This window comes from Myotis daubentonii, chromosome 6 (genome assembly GCF_963259705.1).
Source record: "Myotis daubentonii chromosome 6, mMyoDau2.1, whole genome shotgun sequence".
Lineage (NCBI taxonomy): Eukaryota > Metazoa > Chordata > Mammalia > Chiroptera > Vespertilionidae > Myotis > Myotis daubentonii.
In genome coordinates, this window is record NC_081845.1 from 39,835,163 (window position 1) to 39,858,518 (window position 23,356).

At 48.5% G+C, this 23,356-nt stretch overlaps 1 protein-coding gene across 3 annotated transcripts in view; it reads left to right on the plus strand.

The window, feature by feature from the left end:
- The first annotated feature begins 5,036 nt into the window (after positions 1-5,036).
- Positions 5,037-23,356, plus strand: part of BEND3 (BEN domain containing 3) — a 32,844-nt gene continuing 14,524 nt past the window's right edge. Inside the window, exons 1-3 of one of the 3 annotated variants that reach the window (XM_059700802.1) lie at positions 5,041-5,886; positions 21,048-21,095; positions 21,572-21,774. In XM_059700802.1, the coding sequence (XP_059556785.1) occupies positions 21,059-21,095; positions 21,572-21,774 (240 nt within the window). In that variant the 5' untranslated portion in view covers positions 5,041-5,886; positions 21,048-21,058. Of the gene's footprint in view, positions 5,887-21,047; positions 21,096-21,571; positions 21,775-21,822; positions 22,078-23,356 lie in introns of those variants that run through there. The other 2 variants (XM_059700803.1, XM_059700804.1) reach the window with 2 other exon arrangements.

Here is a 23,356-nt window from a genome sequence, read left to right on the forward strand (position 1 = left end):
TTTTTATTGATTTCAGAGAGGAAGGGAGGGAGAGATTCTCTCAACATCAATGATGAGAGAGGAACACCAATCGGCTGCCTCCTGCACACCCCACAGTGGGGACCAAGCCTGCAACCCGGGCATGTGCCCTGACCTGGAATCGAATCGTGACCTCCTGGTTCATAGATCAATGCTCAACCACTGAGCCACGAGCTAGCTGTAACATTCTTTTACTCAATGCATCATAGCCATTTTTCTGAATCCTAAAAAAAGAGTGCCTTTCTTTTTTTCTAAAGCCTACATAGTGTACCATAGTTCCCAAGCTCTCGCCAATGTTTTTGCTATCATGAACGATCCTGCAGAGAGCATCTCTGTAGATGTAGCCTTGGCTATTACTTAGGGATAGAGTCCTAGAAGTGGAATTACTGGATCTTGAGTTTATGTCTATGACATGTTTCATTTTACAGAAAAGGTTTTAGGCAAGTCAAATATATATATATATCCCATTTCATTTACAGTCAATCACAGCATGAAATGACTTTTTTTTTTAATCAGACAATTACTAGAGCAGTATGTGTGTCTGTTTCTTCTTTTTTAAAAAAATATGTATTTATTGATTTCAGAGAGGAAGGGAGAAGAAGAGAGAGAAACACCAATGATGAGAGAGAATCATTGATTGGCTGCCTCCTGCACGCCCCCTACTGGGGATTGAGCATGCAACCGGGGCATGTGCCCTTGACTGGAATTGAACCCGGGACCTTTCAGTCAGCGTGCGGATGCTCTATCTCCTGTGCCACACCAGCCAGGGCTTCTTCTTTTCTAATGGGGTCTGACTGGAGAGAACCAGCCTCCCCACCTCCCTGCTTCCCGCCTGTCGCTGCAGCTCTGTGATCAGTGTGGACTCCTGACTGCAGGCCCTTGGGCACCCCTCCGGCGAGGGGCCCCTGGTGGCTGCAGCGCCTCCAGCCAGCACTCAGGCTCACAGTGAGCTACAGTTCGGTTTGGCGTTTTCTCAGGGGCTTGACATTGAGAGTGGGATTGCAGCAGTTTTTCACTCTTCCTAGTATCTATTTGAGAATCCTATTGTGCAAGGCAGTTATTCAACTAAAACCAGGTCCTAATGGCTGCGTTGGGTACTTCACATCTGAAGCTATTATAAATTATTAAATAGTTCTGCACATAAGGAAAACTGCCCAGCACAAATTCTCTTCAGGGTTTGATTCAAAACCTCATCTCCCCTCTGCCCCGCACTGCCGCGTCCTGTCATTTACCTGCTCCTGATTCCACTAAGGTTAGTTGGTTCCCCCACCCCCCACCCTCAGCACACAACGTGTTAAATTCAACTCCTTGGGCCCAACTTCCCAACCAAAACTCAGTTTTGCAAGTTATTTAGCAAGGTGTGTCTTTCTGTAACTTCTATTTAATAAAGTTAATAGTGCTCCTCTTTTTCCCTCTTACCTTTCTGTTTTGAGTATTCACAGAATCTGGACCCGCCAGTTACTTCTGTTTGAAGTTGAAGTCTTGGCAAAATTATGCATCCAGCAGGCAAAAAAATAAAGGGGAAATGTCTCACAGGTAATAGCTAAATCTGTTGCGTTGTTTTAAGACTAAACTAATGAGAAAAAAAAATCCCTACTAAATATTGCTTTGGCAACTATAAACATATTTTAACAATGATAAAACCTTTAGAGTAATAGGTAACAGATACCTGAAACCTAATGTGTCTGTCCACTACCCTTAATTATAGATTTTGACTATATATATATATATATATATATATATATATATATATATCCCATTCTTCATTCACTGTCACATAATTTTCCATTTGAGATTTTACAGTGTTTTATACAAGTCCTTTATATGGCCAAGTATCCAATTCCTGCCACCCCACCCTGCTGCATTTTACTCATAAAATTGGAAATGAGAGCCCTGACTGGTTTGGCTCAGTGGATAGAGCGTCAGCCTGCGAACTGAAAAGTCCCAGGTTCGAGGGTATGTACCTTGGTTGCTGGCACATCCCCAGTAGGGGGTATGCAGGAGGCAGCTGATGGATGTTTCTCTCTCATTGATATTTCTAACTCTCTGTCCCTCCTCTCTGTAAAAAAATCAATACAATATATTTTTAAAAATTGGAAATGAGTTCATTATATCAATTGCAGCAACTCTAATTTGAAATCTTGAAAAATGCATTTCTAATTAAGAAATTTCTAACCAAACAGACCCTCTGAAACTCAGGTTGTTTTTTTCAGGTCTTTATGCACATCCTTATGAATCATGAAGTCACTCCTACTGACTTCTTTGGGTTGGATTGGGCAGCAATTGTGTCTTTCTTTTCTTCAAAATGTTTTGTTTTTTTAAAGGGAGAGGGAGAGAGATAGAAACATCCATTTGCTGCCTCCTGCACGCCCTCCACTGGGGATCGTGGAGCCCCGAAACCCTGGTATGTGGCCTGACCTGGAATCAAACCAGCGACCTCTTGGTGCATGGGACGACATTCAATCCAGAGCCACACCGGCCAGGCGCAATTGTGTTTTTCATACCTCACTTCTCTCCTCATCTTACTCCATGTTTAATCATATTTTTGATAAGGCATTACTTTTATCCAATAGCATTTCCAGAACTACTATTTTTTAAAGGCTCCAGAATACAACTGGAATACAACTACTCTGATGCAGTTGGTTTCACCTTTATGTATTATTTTCCCTTCCTCCTGTTAAAGAGAAAACCACAGGCCCAGTATGATGTCACTTGTGCTAAAACCCCATGATATCGAACCTAGATTTAATACCTGAGCTAATTACAGTTTCAACCTCTCCCAGAAATGTAATCTTAAACAACTATTTTGAAAATTTCTGGTCAAGCACCAGTCACATGGTGCTTGTCACATGGGCTCTCTCCATGCCCTCCTCCCCCCCGAAGAAAGAAGAGGCAATCTGCATGATAAAAACCCTTGCCGCAAGCTACTTCCCTGAGGAGGGTGTCCTGGCCTAAACATAATCCTTTCTTTTCTTCCAACGCCTCCCTTACCCCACCCTCCTTTAGGTGGGATGCTGCCTGATTCATGAATTCCTTAATAAAGCCAATTAGATCTTCGATTTTACTTGGTGGAATTTTTTTTAAACATTGCTTATTTAAAGAAAACAAACTCATATGAACTTACAAAACCATTTGAAAGTAGATGTTTCCTTTCCTAAATAGCAATGATTTCCATTTCTGTTAATAACTTATTTGGAATAAATAGCTCACTTTGTTAAGTAGATTGATCCAGTTGTGTAAATTATTTACAATAACTCAACCTCACTGTATAGTTTAGGAGCTAGTGAAAAAGTATACTGTCAGTTAAGCATGCTTATTGTCTTAGATCAGTGGTTCTCAACCTTGGCTGCACATTAGAATCACCTGGGAATCTTTTTAAAATCCTGATTTCTGGGCCTCATCCTCTGGAAATTCTGTTTCTTTGTTATGGGGAGCGGCCACAACATTAGTAACAAAGAAACAGAATTTCCGGAGGATGAGGCCCAGAAATCAGGATTTTAAAAAGATTCCCAAGTGATTCTAATGTGCAGCCAAGGTTGAGAACCACTGCCCTAGATGCTATTTTTTAGTAAAATCATTCTACTATTTGATAACATCTTTGGTTTCAAACAATATGAACAAAGACGTGTTAATTTCTATTATTTTATTTCTATTGTCTTGTTTTAGCTTATCCTTAAATACCCCGAGTTGACACAGTGAACGACTGATTAAAGATATATAAATGATATATCCTTCAAAACACACATTTCATCTAGCCGCCTTTGCAAAAAGTTACGTCATTTTACATTTTAAAATAACTAGTGGTTTAAACGCTAGTCTCAGCTCTTCCTAACTCTCCTACGGGGAAATCCTAGAAAACGGAACTAATGAAATACAACTTGTCCTTTTAAAATCCTAATTATGACATTAAATTGGAGGTGAGACTGAAACTGCTGCATCTGCTACCTAAGTCAAGTGGCGTAATATGTCCGATGTTATTTAATGTGCGAGTGTAAAAGTCAAGTCCCCGGCAGAAATCGGCGTGCCTCCATTCTGTCTTCTTTGAACGTATAAATTAACCACTCTCGCCCAGCGGTCCTCCTCCCTTCCTCCTCCGCCCTATTTTAAATGTAGATAGGGCGACTCGAGCCTTTTGAATTTGAAGGGCTGCTATCTGGGCTCCATTCTTTTCATCATCCTGTTTTGAATGACACTGAGCACGTATGGATTCTTTTATAAAAACCACCCCCTGGATGCAGGGCTCCGTTCTCCAGGCAGTTTGCTGCTTTTGCATAGCAATCAGTACTGACTTCTCCAAGCGGGCTATCCAGACACTGTTTGAGGATGCCCCACGTGGTTCCTCAGCGATCTGGGGTAACCTTGTGCTTTTTTTATTTCACGCCCGAAGAGGAGGAGCTTGCATAATTACTAAATTCCCAATTGGAGTGGTCTGGAGGAAGATACAGTAGTCCAAAACTCGACGTTAATTCAAACCTTCCCCGCGAGTGGCCGGGAAGGAGCCGGCATATGCCTTATTTTAAAATCCATTTTATCTATTCACGGACCGCGCAGGGCTGGGCCACATGGTCCTCTCTCGCAGCCGGTCCAGCTGTGAGCAGCAGATGGGATCATTTGCATTTTCCTTATATTTTCTTCGACAGGCAAATTAAAGGATTTTTTTTTTCTTTCCAAAATACATTCTCGCTGTTTGCCTAAAATATGTGGTTTAATTGTTGGATTGGGCTTTCCTGACCCTCCCCAACCACACCCCTTCAAGTCACTGAGAAATACCCGAGGGGCAGTTTTATCCAGTTGAAACCTCCAGGTCGGGAATTAGTCCAAAGAATCCACCTTTATTCAGAGGGTGACTCGTGTTTCTCTATTGGAAGCGCTGGGCGCAGCTATCCTGTGGGTTCGTCTGTGGAGCGCGCGCACTTCTGAATCTCTCGCTTTGCAGCCTCAAAACTTCGGGTAACAAGTAGGAGGCAGATTTGTAGTCTTCGGCTCACAAGAGAGGGCGGCCAGTCCCCGGGGGAGTGGCCAGACCCAGCGTTTCCCAGCGCTGCGGTCGCTCTCCGGCAGCCCTCGGCTCCATGCCGGCTCCGCGGGGTCTCCGGGGCCACGGGGGTCCCTGCGCCCCGATGTCTTTGTGCCGAGCTCGGCGCGGGAACACCCGCCCGGGGGCCCGGGGTGCCGCGGAAATGCTAAGAATTCGGGAGAGGCGCGGACGCTAGGGAAGGAAACGCCCCGCACAGTCGCCGTCCCGCGGAGAGAAAAAAAAAAAAAAGTAGAAAAAGAGGCTTTTCAGGTCAAACTCCTCGGGTCTGAGAAACCACGTTTTAGAGACACGACTCGCGGGGGGAGAACACACGGTGCGCGGGGGTCATTGTGAGCCAGCGCGGCCCGGAGCGCCGTGGGTGCGCGGCCTCCGCCCCCCGCCCGGGCACCCGGCGCGGGCCCACGTGGAGCAGCGCGGCACCCGCTGAGCGCGCCGGGCGCCCGGGTCCCGGAGTGCGCGCCCCAGCTCCCCGCTGCGGCCGTTCACGCCCGAGCGCCACCGCTCGTCCCGCGTGTGCCCCGCTGAGGGGGAGGGGCGGGCCAAGGGTGGGGGCGGAGGGGTTGTGGTTCTAATGCGGCGGGGGCTCCTGTGTCCTTGTGCGGAAATGACACACGGAGTCCCGTCACGTCACGCGAGAGCGCAGCGCACGGACACACACAAAGAGGGGAAAATACACGGCGCCCGCTCGCCGCCCCCAGCAACTCCCCGGGCCGCCCCGGCCAGGCCCTCCGCGCGCGTCCCCCACCACCCGGACCTGCGCTACCCCGCACCCCACGTGGCGCCAAACTCGGCGCGGACCCGCTCTGTAAAGTACAGAACTCGTGTCCCAGGTAAGTGCGGGGCGGACCAAGCTGGCTGCGCGGCGGCGGCTCGGGGCAGACGGACGGGAGAGTGGCTGCAACATCCATGCCGGGGTGGGGGCGGGAGCAGGGGAGGGGACGCGAAGGGGGGCTGCCCTGAGCGCGCCCGGCGGCAGGAGCGCCCACCCCCGTGCAGGGCCGAGCTGCCGAGCGAGCACCCGGCGCCCACGGGCTCGCCGCGCCCATTGTGCCGCGCACCCCTTTGTGCCGCTCGGAACGCGGCGGCTCCATGGCGTCCCCGGGAGCACGCGCGCCTCGCGGGGGCGGGGGGGACGCGGAGTGGAATGGTCCGCACTGCCGCCGCTGCCCGCCCCACTCGCGCCGCGCGCCGGCCCCGCACCCCCGCCTGGCGCCGCGATGGAGCGGCCGGGGCCGCCGGAAGGCTCTGCGGAGCCCGTGGGGGCTCGGCGCTCGCGCACGGCCGGGCTGCGGCGGGGGACGGTTCGGCGTGAAGAAGGGGGTGTCGGAGCGGAGCAGGGGGCGGGGACCGGAGGGAGATGCCGAGCGGGGCGCGGGAGGCCAGAGGAGCCGCGGCTCGGAGGGAGGCTGCCACCGGAGTCTGCAAATGGAGTGAGGCCGGCCCGCGGCGGCGGCGGCGGCCGGGAGCGGACGGATACAGGCCCCGCCGCCAGGGGGCGCCGCGCTCCCTCCCCGTCTTCCACGGCGTGGTTCGCGGTTCCCGCTGCCTGGGAGCTGGAGGCGGGCCCGGCGCCCTGGGTGTGCACCCCGGCTGGCGCGAGGCCTTCGTGGCCGGCCGCGGACTGCAGCCTGAGGCGCTCGCCGCTGCTCCTGACCTCCCCCCTTTTCCTCTTGCAAACGTGACTACCCACGCAGACTCTGCCCTCGCCTCAGTGGTGAGTTGTGCAGAACCCCTGGAAGGACCTGTGTACCGAGACATAGAATTTTCCCCCAGGTGTTTTTACAAAGGTAAAAGAGTGAGTGCTCAGGTGGCCCATCTGGAAGAATTTTATGCGCCGAGGCTAACCAGACAAGGGTGCGTGGAGTGGTGCTGAGCACTTCAGAGTCGGAAATGTTCAACTTCACCTTCTTAAAGTAACTTGGGGATGTTTAACGTGCCACGGGGAGGGGGCAACGCGTGCGGTAGCAGAAAGCTACGGCTGCAGAAAATTGAGGCAAGGAACTGAGCTCTGGGGCTGGCTTCGGTATATAAACAAGAAGGATGGAGGAGGTTCTTTTGCTATCCACTCCCCAACCCCACCCCTTTTTGTTTTTTTAAACAACCAGTCCTGGTTTGTGGCTTTGTATCACCATACAGGACCCTGTCAGTTCCCGCGCCCTCAATCATGAGATTTGCCCAAGATTTTGTATCTTCTTAAGAGTTTTCCATACCTGAGTTTGATAGGTGCTCAGTAAACATTTGCTAAATGAATGGAGAGCCCTTTGGATTCCAGAAGAAAGGTGGGTTCCGTGCAGCCTGTTCTTGCTGGTGGGTTAGCCTGTCTGTGCCTGGTCCTTAAAATGTAATTCACAGAGCCTTTAAAATTTGGCACATGAAAACTCCTGCCACTGAGCACGGGTTTTACCAGAGACGCCATTTCCTTGTTGAGGTAATTTAAAAGAAAAGTTTTGTCTTCCCCACCACCACCACTACCACCAAAGCACTGGTAACAGTAAAAGAGACCAGTTAGGACCTAGCAGACGACATAGCATCCCAATCTGTTGAAGTGTATTTGACACATTTAATTCACACCCTCCCTTTTGATCACTTCTAAGTTCCCAAGCATCCATTATGTGAGCAAAGGAATAGCAGAATGTCTAATAATTAGGAAGAGAAAATTTTGAAATAACCCTGATTAGGTGAAAATGTCCTGCAGAAATGTCTACCATTTAAAAAATATATATTTTTTAAAAATATATATTTTATTGATTTTTTACAGAGAGGAAGAGAGAGGGATAGAGAGTTAGAAACATTGATCAGCTGCCTCTTGCACACCTCCTACTGGGGATGTGCCCGCAACCAAGGTACATGCCCTTGGCTGGAATCGAACCTGGGACCCTTGAGTCCGCAGGCTGACGCTCTATGCACTAAGCCAAACCGGTTAGGGCTTGTATACCACTTTTTAAAAATACATATTTTTATTGACTTCAGAGAAGGAGGGAGAGGGAGAGAGAGGAACATCAATGATGAGGGAGAATCATTGGCTGCCTCCGGCACGCCACCCACTGGGGATTGAGCCCACAACCCAGGCATGTGCCCTTGACCAGAATCGAACCCGTGACCTTTCAGTCTGCAGCCGACACTCCATCCACTGAGCCAAACTGGCTAGGGCTCGTCTACCACTCTTTCGAGCTGTCTAGAAAGCCCCTGAAGCACTGAGGAAGGAAACAACATGCATCTCAAATTTTATAATGTAGAAACGTGAAGGTTGCTGCCGACCAGCAAAAACAATTTGGTATGAGTGAAGTGCCACAATTTGGAGGTTGGGGTGAAGTGTTTTGTTTCTGGCACTTAATTTTGATGGCAGGTGGCGAATTATGTTTGCTACTCTTCATAGTCATTGTGCCATTATTGGCTAAAGTAAGTTTGGAGGAATTATTTGTGGAATTAATCTTTGGGTAATGGGACTTTTTAGTACCCTCTCATGCCGGGGTCCAACCCCAGCAGGTCCAGGGGTTCCCAAAGGCATAGATGGAGTCGGCGAAGAGGGAATGACACGGAGACAGCGTTCAGTTGATCAGCAGCCTAGCCAGGATCTCCAGCCAAGTTCTGGTCTGGATCTCCAGAGAGGTTCTGCTTAGGATCTCCAGCCAGGTTCAGTCACCAGGTTCTAGTCAGGTTCTCTTGCCATATTTCTATAGTCAGGTTCAGTCCAGGATCTTTTGCCATGTTCTCTCCAGCGAAGTTCTTCTGTCTGTAGGTTCTGTCTGTAGGTTCTGTCTGTAGGTTCTCTCTTCTAAGTCCTGTCTCCTGAGTTCTGTCTCGCTGTCTTGTTGCATCTGTATTTATACCAGTTGATTCCAATCCTATCAATCTCTATTCCAAAGGTTAGGGCGTTTCTTATCTCCATTCCAGGGAGTAAAGATTATGTAGCTTAAGCATGATTGTTCGTAGTTAAAATGATTAATTACCCGCCTGGGACTTAGTTGAGGGGTTTTATTCCCTCCCTAACTTCAGGGGAAAATCCCTACCTGGGGATTCAACCTTTCTCGGAGAGGTGACCTTGGTTAAAACACAGTGCCAAGAAGGTGAGCAAACATATTAAGAACCGTATGCCATATATGCCAGGTCCCTTGAAACAGCAAGGATGGACCGGCTCCCAGCACTCTCATTGGTGGTTTCAGGGAGATATTATACATCTGCCTTTTCATAGAACAGTACACCTTCCCTCCAGGGAGTAGATTTTACTGTATGATAATTTTAAAAAAGTTTAAAGTCACATAAAACACACATGCCAAAAACATGTATATTTGAATGTGTTTTGTGTGCATCACCGTGCTTTTGCCTCCCCCTCCAAATTAGACACTTCTTTTCTCTCCCTTCTGGTGTTCCAATATCTCCTGCAACGTTATGATTTCAGCCCAGAGCTCTTGTGGTTTCTGGACGCAGCTGCCACACGTGACCGGCACTTGCCAAGCTGAGATCTCTCCATGCGGGCAGCAGGCCTTCAGTGTGTCAGACGGGAGAAGTGCCGTTTCACTTGGAGTGTCGGGTTCTGTTCATCCCGGAATGACCAGGCTGTGGTTTCAGAGCTGTTTTTTTTCTCCGCAGCTCACCTGGCACAATACCTTGCCTCCATTTTTAATCCAACTTGCAACGTGTGTAAACGCAGCCCTCTTAGTGTTTTCTTTTCTACCAATGACCTCTTTTCCTCTCTCCTGTCTGATCTTCAGTTATCACTGGACAGTGAAATAGTTGCATCAGTCTGTACAAAGGCATTGATTGCTCGCTTGAACAAATCAGTGGTCTTGTGTAGAGGTTTGGGGGTAGGGTAAGGTGGGGGTTTAGTTTACACCAGATTATGCCCCAACTCTAATTAGCTCGTGTGGTCATAAGACAACAGATGAAAAAGTGGGAAGTACAGAGGAAATTCAGCTTATACCTCCCAGGAAAATTAGTCATCGTTGTCCAGTCAGTCACATGGGTGGCTGCTGGGATGTGCTGGCTCTCCTTTCCTCCTTATGCCAAGGTTAAACTTATAAGCAGAGTCTTATGCCTCCTGCCATGGACACTGAAAGCAGTTGCCCTTCCTTTGCTGAGGAAGACATCATATTTAGTCACATTCAGAAAACTCAGTGTCGCAAGGGTAAGAGGCTGAGAGTTGAAGGCAAGCAGGGTTGTGTGGTTGTACTTCGCTGCATGCTGAAGGATGAGTTTGTGTTCTAACTGAATGAGGAAGGCATTGGCAATTACAGCTTTAGAACAACTCGGGAGAAAATTGCCCTGGTTTTGTGAGGACTGCTATTTTTCAAACAGCGTGTGCAGATGTGTCCAAAAATAAAAACAAATTGCAAACATGTCATGCAAAGTCCCATGGGCAGGATGCCACTGTCGGGAGGGCTGGGTTCTGAGAGCCCCAAGGCTCCCAGCCGTTCCTGTAAACCCAGAGACCGGCCTGCGAGAGAGTGTGGCATGGGAACATTCTTCCCGTCCTTAGGGAGGCCGTTTGATTTGATTTCACCCCCTTCCAGTTTCTTTCATTTGAAAGACAAGTTACACTAACCTTTCCAAAGGCTTTTCAGCGGTTCTCAACCTATGGGTCGCAACCCCTGAAAATACATCCTGCATATCAGATATTTACATTACGATTCATAACAGTAGCAAAATTACAGTTATGAAGTAGCAACGAAATTTTATGGTTGGGGGTCACCACAACATGAGGAACTGTATTAAAGGGTCGCGGCATTAGGAAGGTTGAGAACCACTGCAAGTCATTTAATTTTGAAGTTTTAAAAAAATAGTCACTATTAAGATGCACTTTAAACATCTTTTCAAAAAGGCTTTGTAATAACATGTACTGGATGCTACATGCCAGGCACTTTCCCCGTTGTAGTTTTCACTTATACTAGGTGCGGTGGTGTGATCAGCTCTTTTTTTACAGAAGAAAGAACCAAGGCTTGGGTGGGTAAGCAACTTGCCCAGTGTTAGAAACCAAACATAGGTGGAGCCAGGGTTTTAACCTAGTTCTGGCTGGCTCTAAGGTTAGTAGGGGATCCTACTTTTGAGATCAGCAGCACTATCCCTGCCTTGTGGTCTGAGGGCCCACGTGGCCAGTGGACTTGCTCCTGCATCTGAGCCCAGCCTCCTGATGGGTGCTCAGCAGAAAGGGATGGTCATGCCCCATCGGGTCCCAGCTTTTCTGGGAAGACGGGGATGAGACCATCAGCCCGGCGTGCACCCCGCTCCTTTCCCTCTCCTCCATCTCTGCAGCACCTCCTCCATGGGAGATGCAGATTGCTGGCCCCCTGGTTTTCCATCTGCAACCAAAGAGGGCTCTGGTGAGGACTGCGTGGCTAACATGTGAAACACCTAGACCGTGGAGCTGGCCCTACGTGAATGTCAGCTGCTGTCCTCCTTTTCTGTTTCATTTTTTTAAATCACTATGCCCTGCAGGAGAGAGGTGTCAGATCATAGGGTGTGACAGTTGAGAAAAGGATGAAGTACTGGTAGGTTTCGTTAGGTCTTAGTAAAACTTTTAAATCTCTGGATCTGTTTTATTAACAACGCTTGTCAAATGGTTTGAGCCTCTTCTCTCTGCTGTGCCTTCTGTATGTGGCAGTGCTGCACAGCCCCGGCCCCACGGTCTCAGGTTCCAGTCACATTCACCTCCTGGGGCTCACATTCTCAAGGAGACTGTCTTCAGCGGGGAGAGCTTGCTGCACCTCACAGCTAGAAACCTGATGGGAGGTGAGGAGGACTTGCCTCTGTATGCATGCCCGAGGCCAGGCTGCAGGGCAGGGCCAGCTGTTTCCAGACCTGCGCTCAGCCCAGTGGCGAGTCCTACAATCAGTGGACGTTTCTGGTTTAGTGGAGCAGGATCCTGAGTCAGCTGGCTGGGATTTGAACCTCGGGCTTTCAGGAAGCCCAAGTACTTCCCATTTCTGGGCCTGCTGCTTATCCTGTGTGACACTGGCCAGCCACAAGCCTCTGGCGCCTCTGATTAGCCTCGTGCTGCTCTCACCAGAGGCCTGGTCTGGCTGATCACTCAGGACTGGCCAGTTCTCTTAAAAGAACTGGTTGGAGAGGCACCACCGCCCTGTGGGCAGTGCTAGAGAACGTTTTCCTTTGGAAGCCTGTGGGACATTTAGGGATGAGGCCAACGATCCTTTGCCTTTGCCAAGGAATCGCCACACCAGGTGCCCCCTGCTCTCGTTGCTGTGGTCTTGCATCCAGCTCTTCACAAGGAGAATTTCCCAAGTCAGATTCTTGCGTGACTCCTTACTACCCACTTTTAACCAGTGACCTCCCTACACTCCCTTTTTCTGTGGCCCGGCCACTACTCAGCGCCCCAGGCCTCCTCACCTCCCCTCTGTCCCCCCTGCTGCCTGCCGCTCCACCCTGAAGCCGGGGCCCCTGGAGCAAGCCTCCGATTGCCCAGCTCGGTCCAGCATTCAGGTGTCGAGGAAGGAGGGGCTCAGAACCTCTCCCAGGGTGCTCACACGCAAGAGAACCCGGGAGAAAGGACCACATGTAACCGTCATCCGTCATCCGCCATCCAGAGTGCAGACACCCAGCAGGGTTGGCATCAGCCGGGTGACTCACCCAGCGGCTCTCAGTCCATTCGCTTCCCCAGCAGCCACACGCCCGCCCGCACTCAGCTCGGACCCCTCCTTCGGAAGATTTGGTCCCGCATTAATTTTGTTCTCCTCCTGTGAAGTTCGGCTTACTTTGATAAATACTTCAAGTGTCAGGCAAATGCATTGATAGAGCCTACAGTGCGCCCACCAGGAAACGACAAAGCTGATCCCTGCACCTTCTCATTCACTCCTGGGTTTCTGACGGAGACTTTTCTGATGCCCCCTCTCCCCATACTGAGGAGCTTTCTATACCTTCAGAGGCCATGATTCAGGGACAGTTATGAAATGAAAGGTCTTCACTAGGTTGTCAGTTGTTGAAATGTAATGATCTGACTTTACATTCTTAGCTTGTATCTATGTGTGGACATAACTTACAATGTTACCTCCCTAGTAAGGACTATTACTATTTTCATTTAAAAATTTATTCTTTGTTTCCAAAGAATTGCATGCTCACTGTAAAATATTAGGAAAGTAGAGGAAAACATAAAGAAAAAAAACTATCCATAATCCTCCTAATTGGAAGTAATTACCATTTTGGCATACTTGCTTCCGGCTGCTGTATGGCATTTTTAATTATGTCGCTGAGATATCCCCAGTGCACTGGGAAGGATGTTGTTATTGACTGGATAGCCCTGTGTTGAACAATTGATGCTTTTTACACATGGAATGCTTGGCTCTTGCTGTCAGTAGAGGTTGAGGTCGTGTGTTGAGAAAATGGGTGGACGTTGACTTCCTAACTTTGTGTGATGGTCTCTGTCCAGGTCACATTCCACTGTTGGCCCTTCCATTTTCTCTGCAGCTTTTTGTGCAATTTATCGGTAGTGAATTATGGCTGGTGGTTTTGGAGGGTGTCCTCTGCACGAAGAGTGGTCTGCCCCTAGAGTCCCTGGCTGTGCCTGACCTAAGACCACCTGTGAAAGAAGAGACCTACTGGCCCAGACTCTGTGTTTAGCTCTCCCGGCCGTTGCTCATCGTGATGACCACATATCATAGCCGTCGAGTGTGTGAGGCTCTGGAAGCGACAGAAAGGCTTGCTTTGGGGTCTTTTTACCCTGAAAGTGCTGAGGAAGATTAAGATATGCCCATTTGGTATGCATATAAGCATATGCGATGGATGTGGACAACGGGGTGAGGGTGAGGGCAGGATTGGGGGGATGAGAGGACATTGGGGGGATAAGGCCACATTTGTAATATCTTAATCAATAAAGGGAAAATTAATTTTTTGAAAAAGATACGCCCATTTGAACACTGACAAAATTATTTTCAAAGTAGACCTTTCCCCAACTGGGATTTTCTTGGATTAACATCTCTCCCCCGCAAAGGAAAAGCGTCTTGTAGGTATAAGTAGAAGTTTAAAATCAGCTGTATCTGGAGCACAGAATTGTAAGCGTGGGTGGTCGTCTGCACAGCCCTGGACGCAGCCTGTTATAGAAACCCTAACGTAGTACCTTCTAACCTGGGGCTCTGGCTGCTCTTTCCTTCCTGGCGTTTTCTCATCCCCCTTGGACAGAAGTTCCCAGAGGTCCCCCTTCATCCTCCAGGTCCTCCCATGGGTTGGTTGTGGTCCCTTGGATAAGGGGTTCATTCAGTGGACTCCCTGCGCAGAGGGCAGTGCCACCAACAGCTCCCGTCACACAGTGGGGCATGTGGCCACCAAAGCCCAGGGAAGGGAGGCGAAAGGCCACTCCTGACAGAGTGATCGGGAGCGTGTTTCTAACCTCTCTGAGCCCCGAGTCCCACGCCTGTAAAGCAAGATGCTCTCTGAGGTCCCTTTGGCCCTAAAGCTGTGCCTGTTGCCTTAGCCAGTTTGGCTCAGTGGATAGAGCATCAGCCTGCAGACCAAAGGGTCCCAGGTTCGATTCCATCCGGGGCACGTACCTTGGTTGCAGGCTCCTCCCTGGCCAGGGCCCTGGTCAGAGCGTGTGCAGGAGGCAACCAATCGATGTGTTTCTCTCACATTGATGTTTCAGTCTTTCGCTCTCTCTTCCACTCTCTCTAAAAGATCAATGGAAAAATATCCTCGGGTGAGGATTCAAACAAACAAACAAACAAATATAACTGTGCCTGTGTCCTCACTTGTAAAATGAGGCAAACAGGATTCTACCTCATAGGATTGTTAGGTTAAGTTTACTGGGAAGCTCTTAGCAGGGCACCGCCCACACAGTGTGGGATGCAGTGTGGGGAGCAGTGGCACAGCAGGGTGGCACAGTGGGGTTGCTGTCTTCCAGGACTTGTCCAGATGGGCTGGGACGACCCTCTGCTCCCAGAGACCCTGTTGGACACCTGCAGTGGTGCCCTCGGCATTGCCTGTAGCCAGGGGGTTTCCTCGCCGGACGCCTGTTAATTTGCCTGTTACAGGTTTTCAGCCCTTCCCTCTCTTCCCAAAGAAACGACTCCAAATCCCTGTCTCAAAATTTGCCTCTGGGGGAATGCAAACTAAAAAAAGAAATAAAATTTCCATGATACATTAAGTGAAAAAAGCAAGGAATGAGGATCCTAAACCTTTTATTCTCAGGATTCTTTTATACTCTTAAAAACTGTTGAGGACCCCAAATATCTTCCATTTATGAGGGTGATAGCTGTCAATATTTAATGTGTTAGAAATTAAAACAAAAATATTTAAATGTGAATTCATTTTAAAATTAACCATAATAAATTCATTACATGTTAATATCAGTAACATTTTTAGGGGAAATAACTATTTTCCCAAAGAAACAATCTTTGTGAAAAGAATGGTATCACTTACATTTTTGCAGATCTCTTCAATATCTGACTTGATAGAAGACAGCCACATTTTCAGATCTGCTTCTGTATTCTACCTTCTGCAGTTCAGTCTTCTGCAAACTGACATATCATGTCGCCTCAGGAAACGCTCCTGTGTGCCTGTGTGAGAGAAGGGGCAAGCACATCTCAGTGTTGTGAAAGTAGTTATGATCTCATGGACCCCCCTGAAAGGGTCTTGGATGTACTGATAAACGTGCTCTCCAGAAAGAAAAAGAAAATGCCCTGGTAGTGAAAGTGTCAATTTCCACAGTGTAAATTCTCCCACTATGGGCAATTTCAAGCTACCAGCTTGATCCCATTCGCGGTGGAGTTGGGGATGAGAGGATCTGGACAAGCCTGTGTAGGCCACCTGCAGGGAGCCACTGGAGTTGGGGATGAGAGGATCTGGACAAGCCTGTGTAGGCCACCTGCAGGGAGCCACTGTGTACGAAGCGCACTGAGAGCCACTGGCAGAACGTCCCTGGTAGGACTCACAAGGAAAATAGCACGGTTGTTTCCAAGAGAGTAACCCAGTGACTGGAGGACTGGACCTTTTAACCGAATATTCTTTTATAGCTTTTGAATTTTGTTTCACGTGCATGTAAAACCTAGTCCAAAAAAAAAAAAAAAAAGGATTTTAAGGGTCTTCCGTTCTTAAAATGAACTCTAAAAATATAAATTGACCTATAATTGTATAACTGTAAATCTTTCCAGTTTTCCCATCTCTGTTTCATCTCGTAGAATTGGTTCTGAGCACCAGTGGATGGTTCTCACATCTGTCTCCTCCTTGTCTTGCTTCAGACTCCCTTCCCTCCTCAGCGCCTTTCCAGCCCAAGCCAGGTGCATGCTGATATTTGGGATTGAGATTCAGCCTCAATTCAGCGTGAGGCTCAGGGGCAGCTCCACCAGTTGGTGCATTTATGCAGCCACTTTAAGCAACTTATCCTTTGTAATTTGAGATTTGAGTGGCTAAAGCATCTTATTCTCGAACATTTGGGATTACCTTTTTACCGGCTCTTCTGTGCTTTTTGTAAACTAAAGGCTTTTCTGAGAACATTCTGATCTTCCCGCAGCCACACACAGAATTACACCCATGCGTGGAAAACTGAGTATTGTCCATCTGACTCTACCCAGAAGGATAGCGACTAGGAAGCATTTTAATAAAATTATATACACTCCTGTGTGCCCTGCAACATTGCAGACCTTTCTGTAACAATGACGGTCACTTTGCCTCAGGCTTCCTACCCTGTGTGTGTGTGTGTGTGTGTGTGTGTGTGTGTGTGTGAAAGAACATTTCACTTATTAGATTAACCACTGGAGATTAGCTCTGTTTGAGAGTTACCCTCGATAGCTCATTGATGTCTTAGAACCTGTGCTGGTTTAACTAGAAGCAGCAGCTAGCTGCACAGGTCTTGTTGGCACATGTTCCCTTCATTCAGTTGAATCATCTTCCCTTGGGCTTGGTCAGAGGTTCTTGAGGGATGTAGAACAGCCACCCTTGGGAAGAAAGCTGATTTTCAGGAGCCTGTCGATGCCTAGATTGTCTCACAATTTGAGATTGTGGTGAGAGAAATAAGATTTTGAAAAGGAGAGAATGTTAGCATAAGAAATTCTGCAAAGTCCAGCAGGCAAAGGAGATTGCAATCTTCGCAGCCTGGGTGGGCGGGAGCTGTGGTGGTTGGTGGCTCCTCCATAACCTGTAGTTAAGTAACGGAAGGAATGTCTGTGGCATGCTTGGCATCCGGATACTCCGTATCCACCCAGGATGAGCAGCCCTGTGTGACCTTCATGTTGCAGATGACCAGGAAGTGGAGGTAGCAGACACTATATCCGTCCCCTCTCTCGGGCCCTGACGTTGATGTGCTGTCACTGCCTCAGCCCAGGAGGCCTGGAGTGACCCACACACTCCGCTTGGAGAAACTTCTGTGCTTGGGCTGGAGTCTGTTCATAAGCACAGGGCACACAGGTTTTCCAGGTGGTTACCTGGAGGTGAAAGATTTGGATGTTCCAGCTGCTGTTGGACTGAGAAATCTAAGGCTGAAAATTGGCCCCATGTTCAGCAGAAGAACCTCAACAGAAGATTGAGGATTCTCTTCGCAGTTCCTCTCCTGGCGGCTGACGGGAGAGAGACAGACTGGGCTTCAGCGCTGGTCCTGCCACTTGACAGTTGTGTGGCACTGGCAAGTTACCTGCCCTCTGTTCCCCTCCCCCCCTTTCCAATCTCCTTTGCCTGCTGGACTCCAGTATTCAAGTGTTTTATTTCCTTAATCACAATGTTAAAAAATATTTTCCCAGCCCTGGCTGTGTGGCTTAGTTGGTTGACCGTGGTCCGTGCACTGTGAGGTCACTGGTTTGATTCTGGTCAGGGCACATGCCCGGGTTTCCAGCTCAATCCCCAGTAGGGGGCATGAAGGAGGCAGCCAATCGATCTTTCTCATCGATCTTTCTCTCCTTCTTTCTCTTAAAAAAAAAAAATATATATATATATATATCTTTAAAAACATTTTTTCCCAGCTTCAATGACAAATAGAAATTGTGTATATTTGAGGCATATGTCCTCAGTTTCCTTATTGGTAGAACTGGGATTCAAATAGCTCAGGGTGAGATGGAGACACACAGTGGCCAGCGGTGTCTGGACGCAGTTCAGGCTGCAGATGGGAATGAGGACCTTCGCTCGCTCCCTACCACACGGCGCCACGTAGCTGTGGGAATTCCCCAGCTTCCCGAAGAGCACGGCTGCTTGGCTGGCCGGGAGGGAGGGCCTGCCGCTCCGTGTTCCGGGTTCCTTCTGGGCTGATGCAGCATCTGTCACTGGTCTGTAATGAGCACAGACATGTTTCCCAAAGCAGATGCATCTGGGCATCTTGGATGCTCATAAAGCCAGCCGCCCCTTCTAGCTCCCCCTCGGCTTTTCCTCACGACACAGGTGGCTCAGGTGTGTGCTCCTCCTCTGTGATTTTCTGACAGGATAATCCTAGGAGCTCAGAGTTCGGGTGCTGAGTTGCCTGCAGTCGGGTCACGTGGTGGTGGTTCAGAAAATACCCTTCCTGCTCACTGAGCCACAACCCGGCAGGGGCCACACCCAGCCCATGACTCCAGGCCTCATGCTCTCCTTGAGCTCCTGTGAGAAATACAGGTGGGTGGACGTAATACTGGACGGTGATTCCGTCCTTGCTCAGCACTTGTGGTTCTGTCAATGTGTTTCCTTCATTGGCTCCTGTTTCTTTTCTAGGATTTACTCCTCCTTTTAAAGCTTTCTACTTAGCCAGAGTCTTTGTGGTTTTCTTCCACTTTGACCCCTCTCCCCCCCCGCCCCCCGCAAATAAATCATCCTCCCTCTCCCTCCTTTTCTCTCCAGAATGTGCTTGTTTTGTATAGTGTACCCCCTCCACCAGCATTTTCTCATTTTCCCATTTGCTCTGCTGCTCTCACCTCTGCCCTAGGCTTGAGGGAACTGGTTATAAGACCCTGTGGCAGGTTTCCAAGAGCAGTTGCCACACTCGGGCCTTCGGGTGAAGCCTGAAGTGCGTCCCCTTGAGGGGCCCCTGACTAGGTTGCATTTCCGCCTACCATTGGTCACCCTCCTGTCCGAAATGCCGTGGTGGTGGGCTGGACCTGCAAATGGGAAATGCCTGCCTGCCTGCCTGCCGGTGCCTCCCTCGGAGACGCCCAGAGCAGGTGATGTCATCAAGCACGGGGCTTATTGGCCTGGGATACGGAGGAGGTGCACTTGCTTGAAATCACCGCTGGCAAAACCATTCTTGGACTGTCGAAGTTTACTTACCGTTTATTTTCCCTCAGTATCACCTGTGTGTTATGTTTTCCCGATGGGAGATGATAGTTTTTGGTAAGTAGGAATTATTGTAGTGTTAATTTCAGGTTCAAATAAACCTTAAATTTTCTTATTCATTCCTCTGAAAATGAGCAGGGCAGGGATTGAAGGATGTGCCTGTCAGAAGGCTGTGTGGCGCGCCCAGAGGAGTGCGTCCCATCATAAGCACTGTGCCTGCGGGGCTGTTACTAGTGAACTTGGAGGTGATGCTGTGCCCAGGTCACCGAGCTGCTCCTTCTGTCTTGCCCCATCCCCCAGCACTCCACTCACTGGTGTAAACCGGGACCACACCCCGTTCCCCAGCTCCTCGGATGGTTTACTGGACTTTGTAGGCGGCATCCCGCTTCCTTATAGAAATTTCTTGAGCGATGCTCCTTAGTCCTGCTCTCCTGATCCTTCACCAGAGTGAGACTGATATTTGCCGTCCGTCAGTTGTGGGAGCCACAGCTCCCCAGTGTCATAGTAAAGGCTGTCACGTGTGTTCTTTCGCACTGCCTCACGTATTCCTGTTGTTGTTACGGGCGTGCTGGTATGGAAATCGGGGAGTCTCAGAGACGTACTAGTGCTTTTAGTCATGGTGGCCCTCCCATTCCAGCTGGGGCGGTGGGAGTCAGGCCAGCTCTGCACCAGGCCCCGAAACCCATGCAGGGCACCTTCCATCCTGCCCGCCCCCCCCCCCCCATTCCCTCGTCACTAAAAAGAAGGGTTTGGACAGATTGTGTGGAACTCGAGAGCTATAAAAACCCACAGCACCTCTTTCTCTGAAAGGGAAAGTTGTTTCTGAAGGGAAGGCTAGACCAGCACCATCCAATAAAAATGTGATGCAAGCCACATATGTAATTTAACACTTTCTGGTAGCCACATTAAAAAAGATGGAATTGCCGAAACCGGTTTGGCTCAGTGGATAGAGCGTCGGCCTGCGGACTGAAAGGTCCCAGGTTCGATTCCGGTCAAGGGCATGTGCCTGGGTTGCGGGCATATCCCCAGTAGGAGATGTGCAGGAGGCGGCTGATCGATGTTTCTCTCTCATCGATGTTTCTAACTCTCTATCTCTCTCCCTTCCTCTCTGTAAAAAATCAATAAAATATATTTAAAAAAAAAAAGATGGAATTAACTTCATTAAAGTATTTAATTTAGCCCAATAAATCAAAAATATTACCATTTCAACATGTAATCAATATACAGAATTACTAATGAGCTATTTTACATTCTTTGAGCTGAACTAAGTCTTTGAAATCCAGAGTGTGCGTCTCCCCTTGGACCAGCCACATGGCCAGTCCTCATAGCTACCTGGCCAGTGGCTATGCTGACGGGCAGCACAGGTCTCCTGGGACCACCTGGAGTCCTAAGGCCTCAGCTCGGTCCGCAGGACCCACAGCTTCCTCCTTGGCCAGCCTTTTCATTTTTGTGGCTGGAATTTATAAAGCAGGGACTCACAGATGATTTAAACTGGAGTCTGTGCAAAAGACTGCTTTTCTTCAGTGACGTTCCCCTAGCTCCGTAAGTGCTCTCAGTCGGAGCTGGGAGACCCGTTCTGCCCACGTAGAGTCTTGGAGAAGCGCTCCCAGCAGGTGCACAGAGGGCCTGGATGCTTTGAGCAACTGCAAACAAGAATAAGAGGATGCGATTTTCCATGACGTTGCTGAGCAGTGTGGGCTTAACCTTCTACTATCCAGAGCCAGGGTCGGGAGGGGAAGGGAATTTCCTTTGGGGAGGGAAAATTAAGAAATAAATCAAGCAATAAATCAAGACTTTGTCTTTGTCTTGTCTTTTCATGTAGTGGAATAGAAGATGAACTCAGCTGAATTCAGTGAAGATGTAGAAGAAGGTAAAAAAAAATACTTATTAAAATTGTTTTTAACTTAATACTATTATTGGGTCATACATTCACAGGGTTCAAAAATATAAAATGATACAAAATAAAAAATCAATGAAAAGTCTCCCTGCCCCGGTACCCATGCACCTTATCTATGTGTCTTTCCAGAGTTACTTTTTCTAAAAGCATCATTTAAAAGGTAGTATTTCTTTCCCTCCACCTCCTCTCTCTCCCCCACCCTCCAAAAAGACTTTAAAACCAGTTTTGAACAAAATGTTCCTTGGAAGGGGTTTTATTGTGTGGCCCTAGTCTGGTAAGATAAAAATTGCTTGGTTGGAAGGTGCAGTTTTATTGTGACTAGACTTTATCATCTGAGTGGTCGTGTCGAAGGGCAGCCCACAAACAGCCTGTCACTGGGGGGGGACCCTGCTGATCTCTGAGCCACCCACGGTCTTCTCCCGCTGAATCCTCTCTCTCCTCTGCCGCAGTTCTAAAAAATAACACTGTGAAAGTGGAGGCGGAGGCTGAGGATGCTGCCCTGGACTGCTCAGTGAATTCCAGGTCTTCGGAGAAGCACCTTCTAGACGGTGTCTTCAACACCCTCCAGGACGCCAGCAAGCGCAAGCAGCAGCTCAGCGAGGGTCAGCCAGACTCTGTCTCCAGCGTGAAGAGGCGGCGGCTGATTCCCGAGGTAAGGGACCACCCTGTCTGTGCCTGCTTGGGCGCTAACCCTCTGATAAGATGCTGAATCTCTGCTCGTGGGATCTGGGCTACTCCTCAACGCCTGGGCATGAGGAGGCTTTCACTTCAGCTGTCCCGTCTCTGGCTTGAGTGTCTAGCAGAAAGTGTCCTTAACTGGAATCTTGTCTGTCTGGGTTCAGAGGGGCAGGGAGTCTTCGCAGCATCTGCTCTCAGGGAAGGCAGGAACTTGTTGACGGCAAGTCTAGTTTTCCGTGGTGCACCCTTAACATAGATTCCTGGGAAAGTGCCAAGGGTGAGCAGGTCTTTTCCTAAATCAAATTCATCTTTTATGTCTATTATGGGAGTTTGTTGCCTAAAGAAACTGTTCAGTGAATCATTTTTGCAAAGTGGGGAATTCTTCTATGTCATATCTGTTATTCCTATTTTATGCATTTGTTTTATATCTTAGTCACCTGCCGGTTATATTGAACTCTGCTAAATTCTGAGAAAGTGGAACTGACATAGTGGCCCTCTCTAGCAGCCTGTAGTCCACATGGGAGATAAGACACGTACACAAAACAGTGAAGACTGAGCCCGGTTGGCGTGGCTCAGTGGTTGAGCATTGACCTATGAACCAGGAGGTTACTGTTTGATACCTGATCAGGGCCCGTGCCTGGGTTGCGGGCTCAATCTCCAGTGTAGGTTGTGCAGGAGGCAGCCAATCCATGATTCTCTCTCATCATTGATGTTTCTGTCTCTCTCTCCCTCTTCCTTCCTCTCTGAAATCAATTAAAAAAATATTTTTAAAACAACAACAAAAAACAGTGAAGACTTGGGAGGGACACGAGAAGGGGGTCCCCTGGGATATCTTGTCAGCGAGCCTCCCATGGGTCAGCAGATTACACCTCAAACTCAGAACATTTTCCCAAATTCTCCAACCCCACCACACACACACACACACACACACACGACTCACTCTCTTTGGGAGGACCCAGACAGTTACTTCAATTTCTGCATGTCTGTCCAAAAGAGTCCCCATTTTCACGTCTCATTATCATGAGCCAGAACACCATGGGGTATCATCCTGGGACTATTATTGGTTTGTTTTCATTATCTACTATGAGATGCTAGGGAAGCTCCAAATAAACTGGGCGTTTTATGGATTTTAGCGACTGAGTCTTCAGTAAGTAAAAACGATTCTTTGAGTGGCAAACTGGTGAAGTTAAGATTTTCACCAGGATTCAAGTACACATGTGTACGCTACATTATAATGAGTACTGACCTGCATCCCACATCATGGAACATTGAGCAATACATTTATTTATCTATCTACCTAACTATTTGTTTGTTTGTTTATTTATTTAATCTACCTATCAATTTGTTTAGCTAGGTCCCCCCTCCAAAAACAGCTTTGTTGACATACAGTTTACATACTATACAATTTACTAATTTACAGTGTATAATTCAGCGGTTTTTCATATGTTCATAGAGTTGTGCAACCACCACCACCACAATAAATTCCAGAACATTTTCATCACCCCACAAAGAAATCCTGTCCCCATTATCAGTCAGTTCCTATTCCCCGTTGCTCT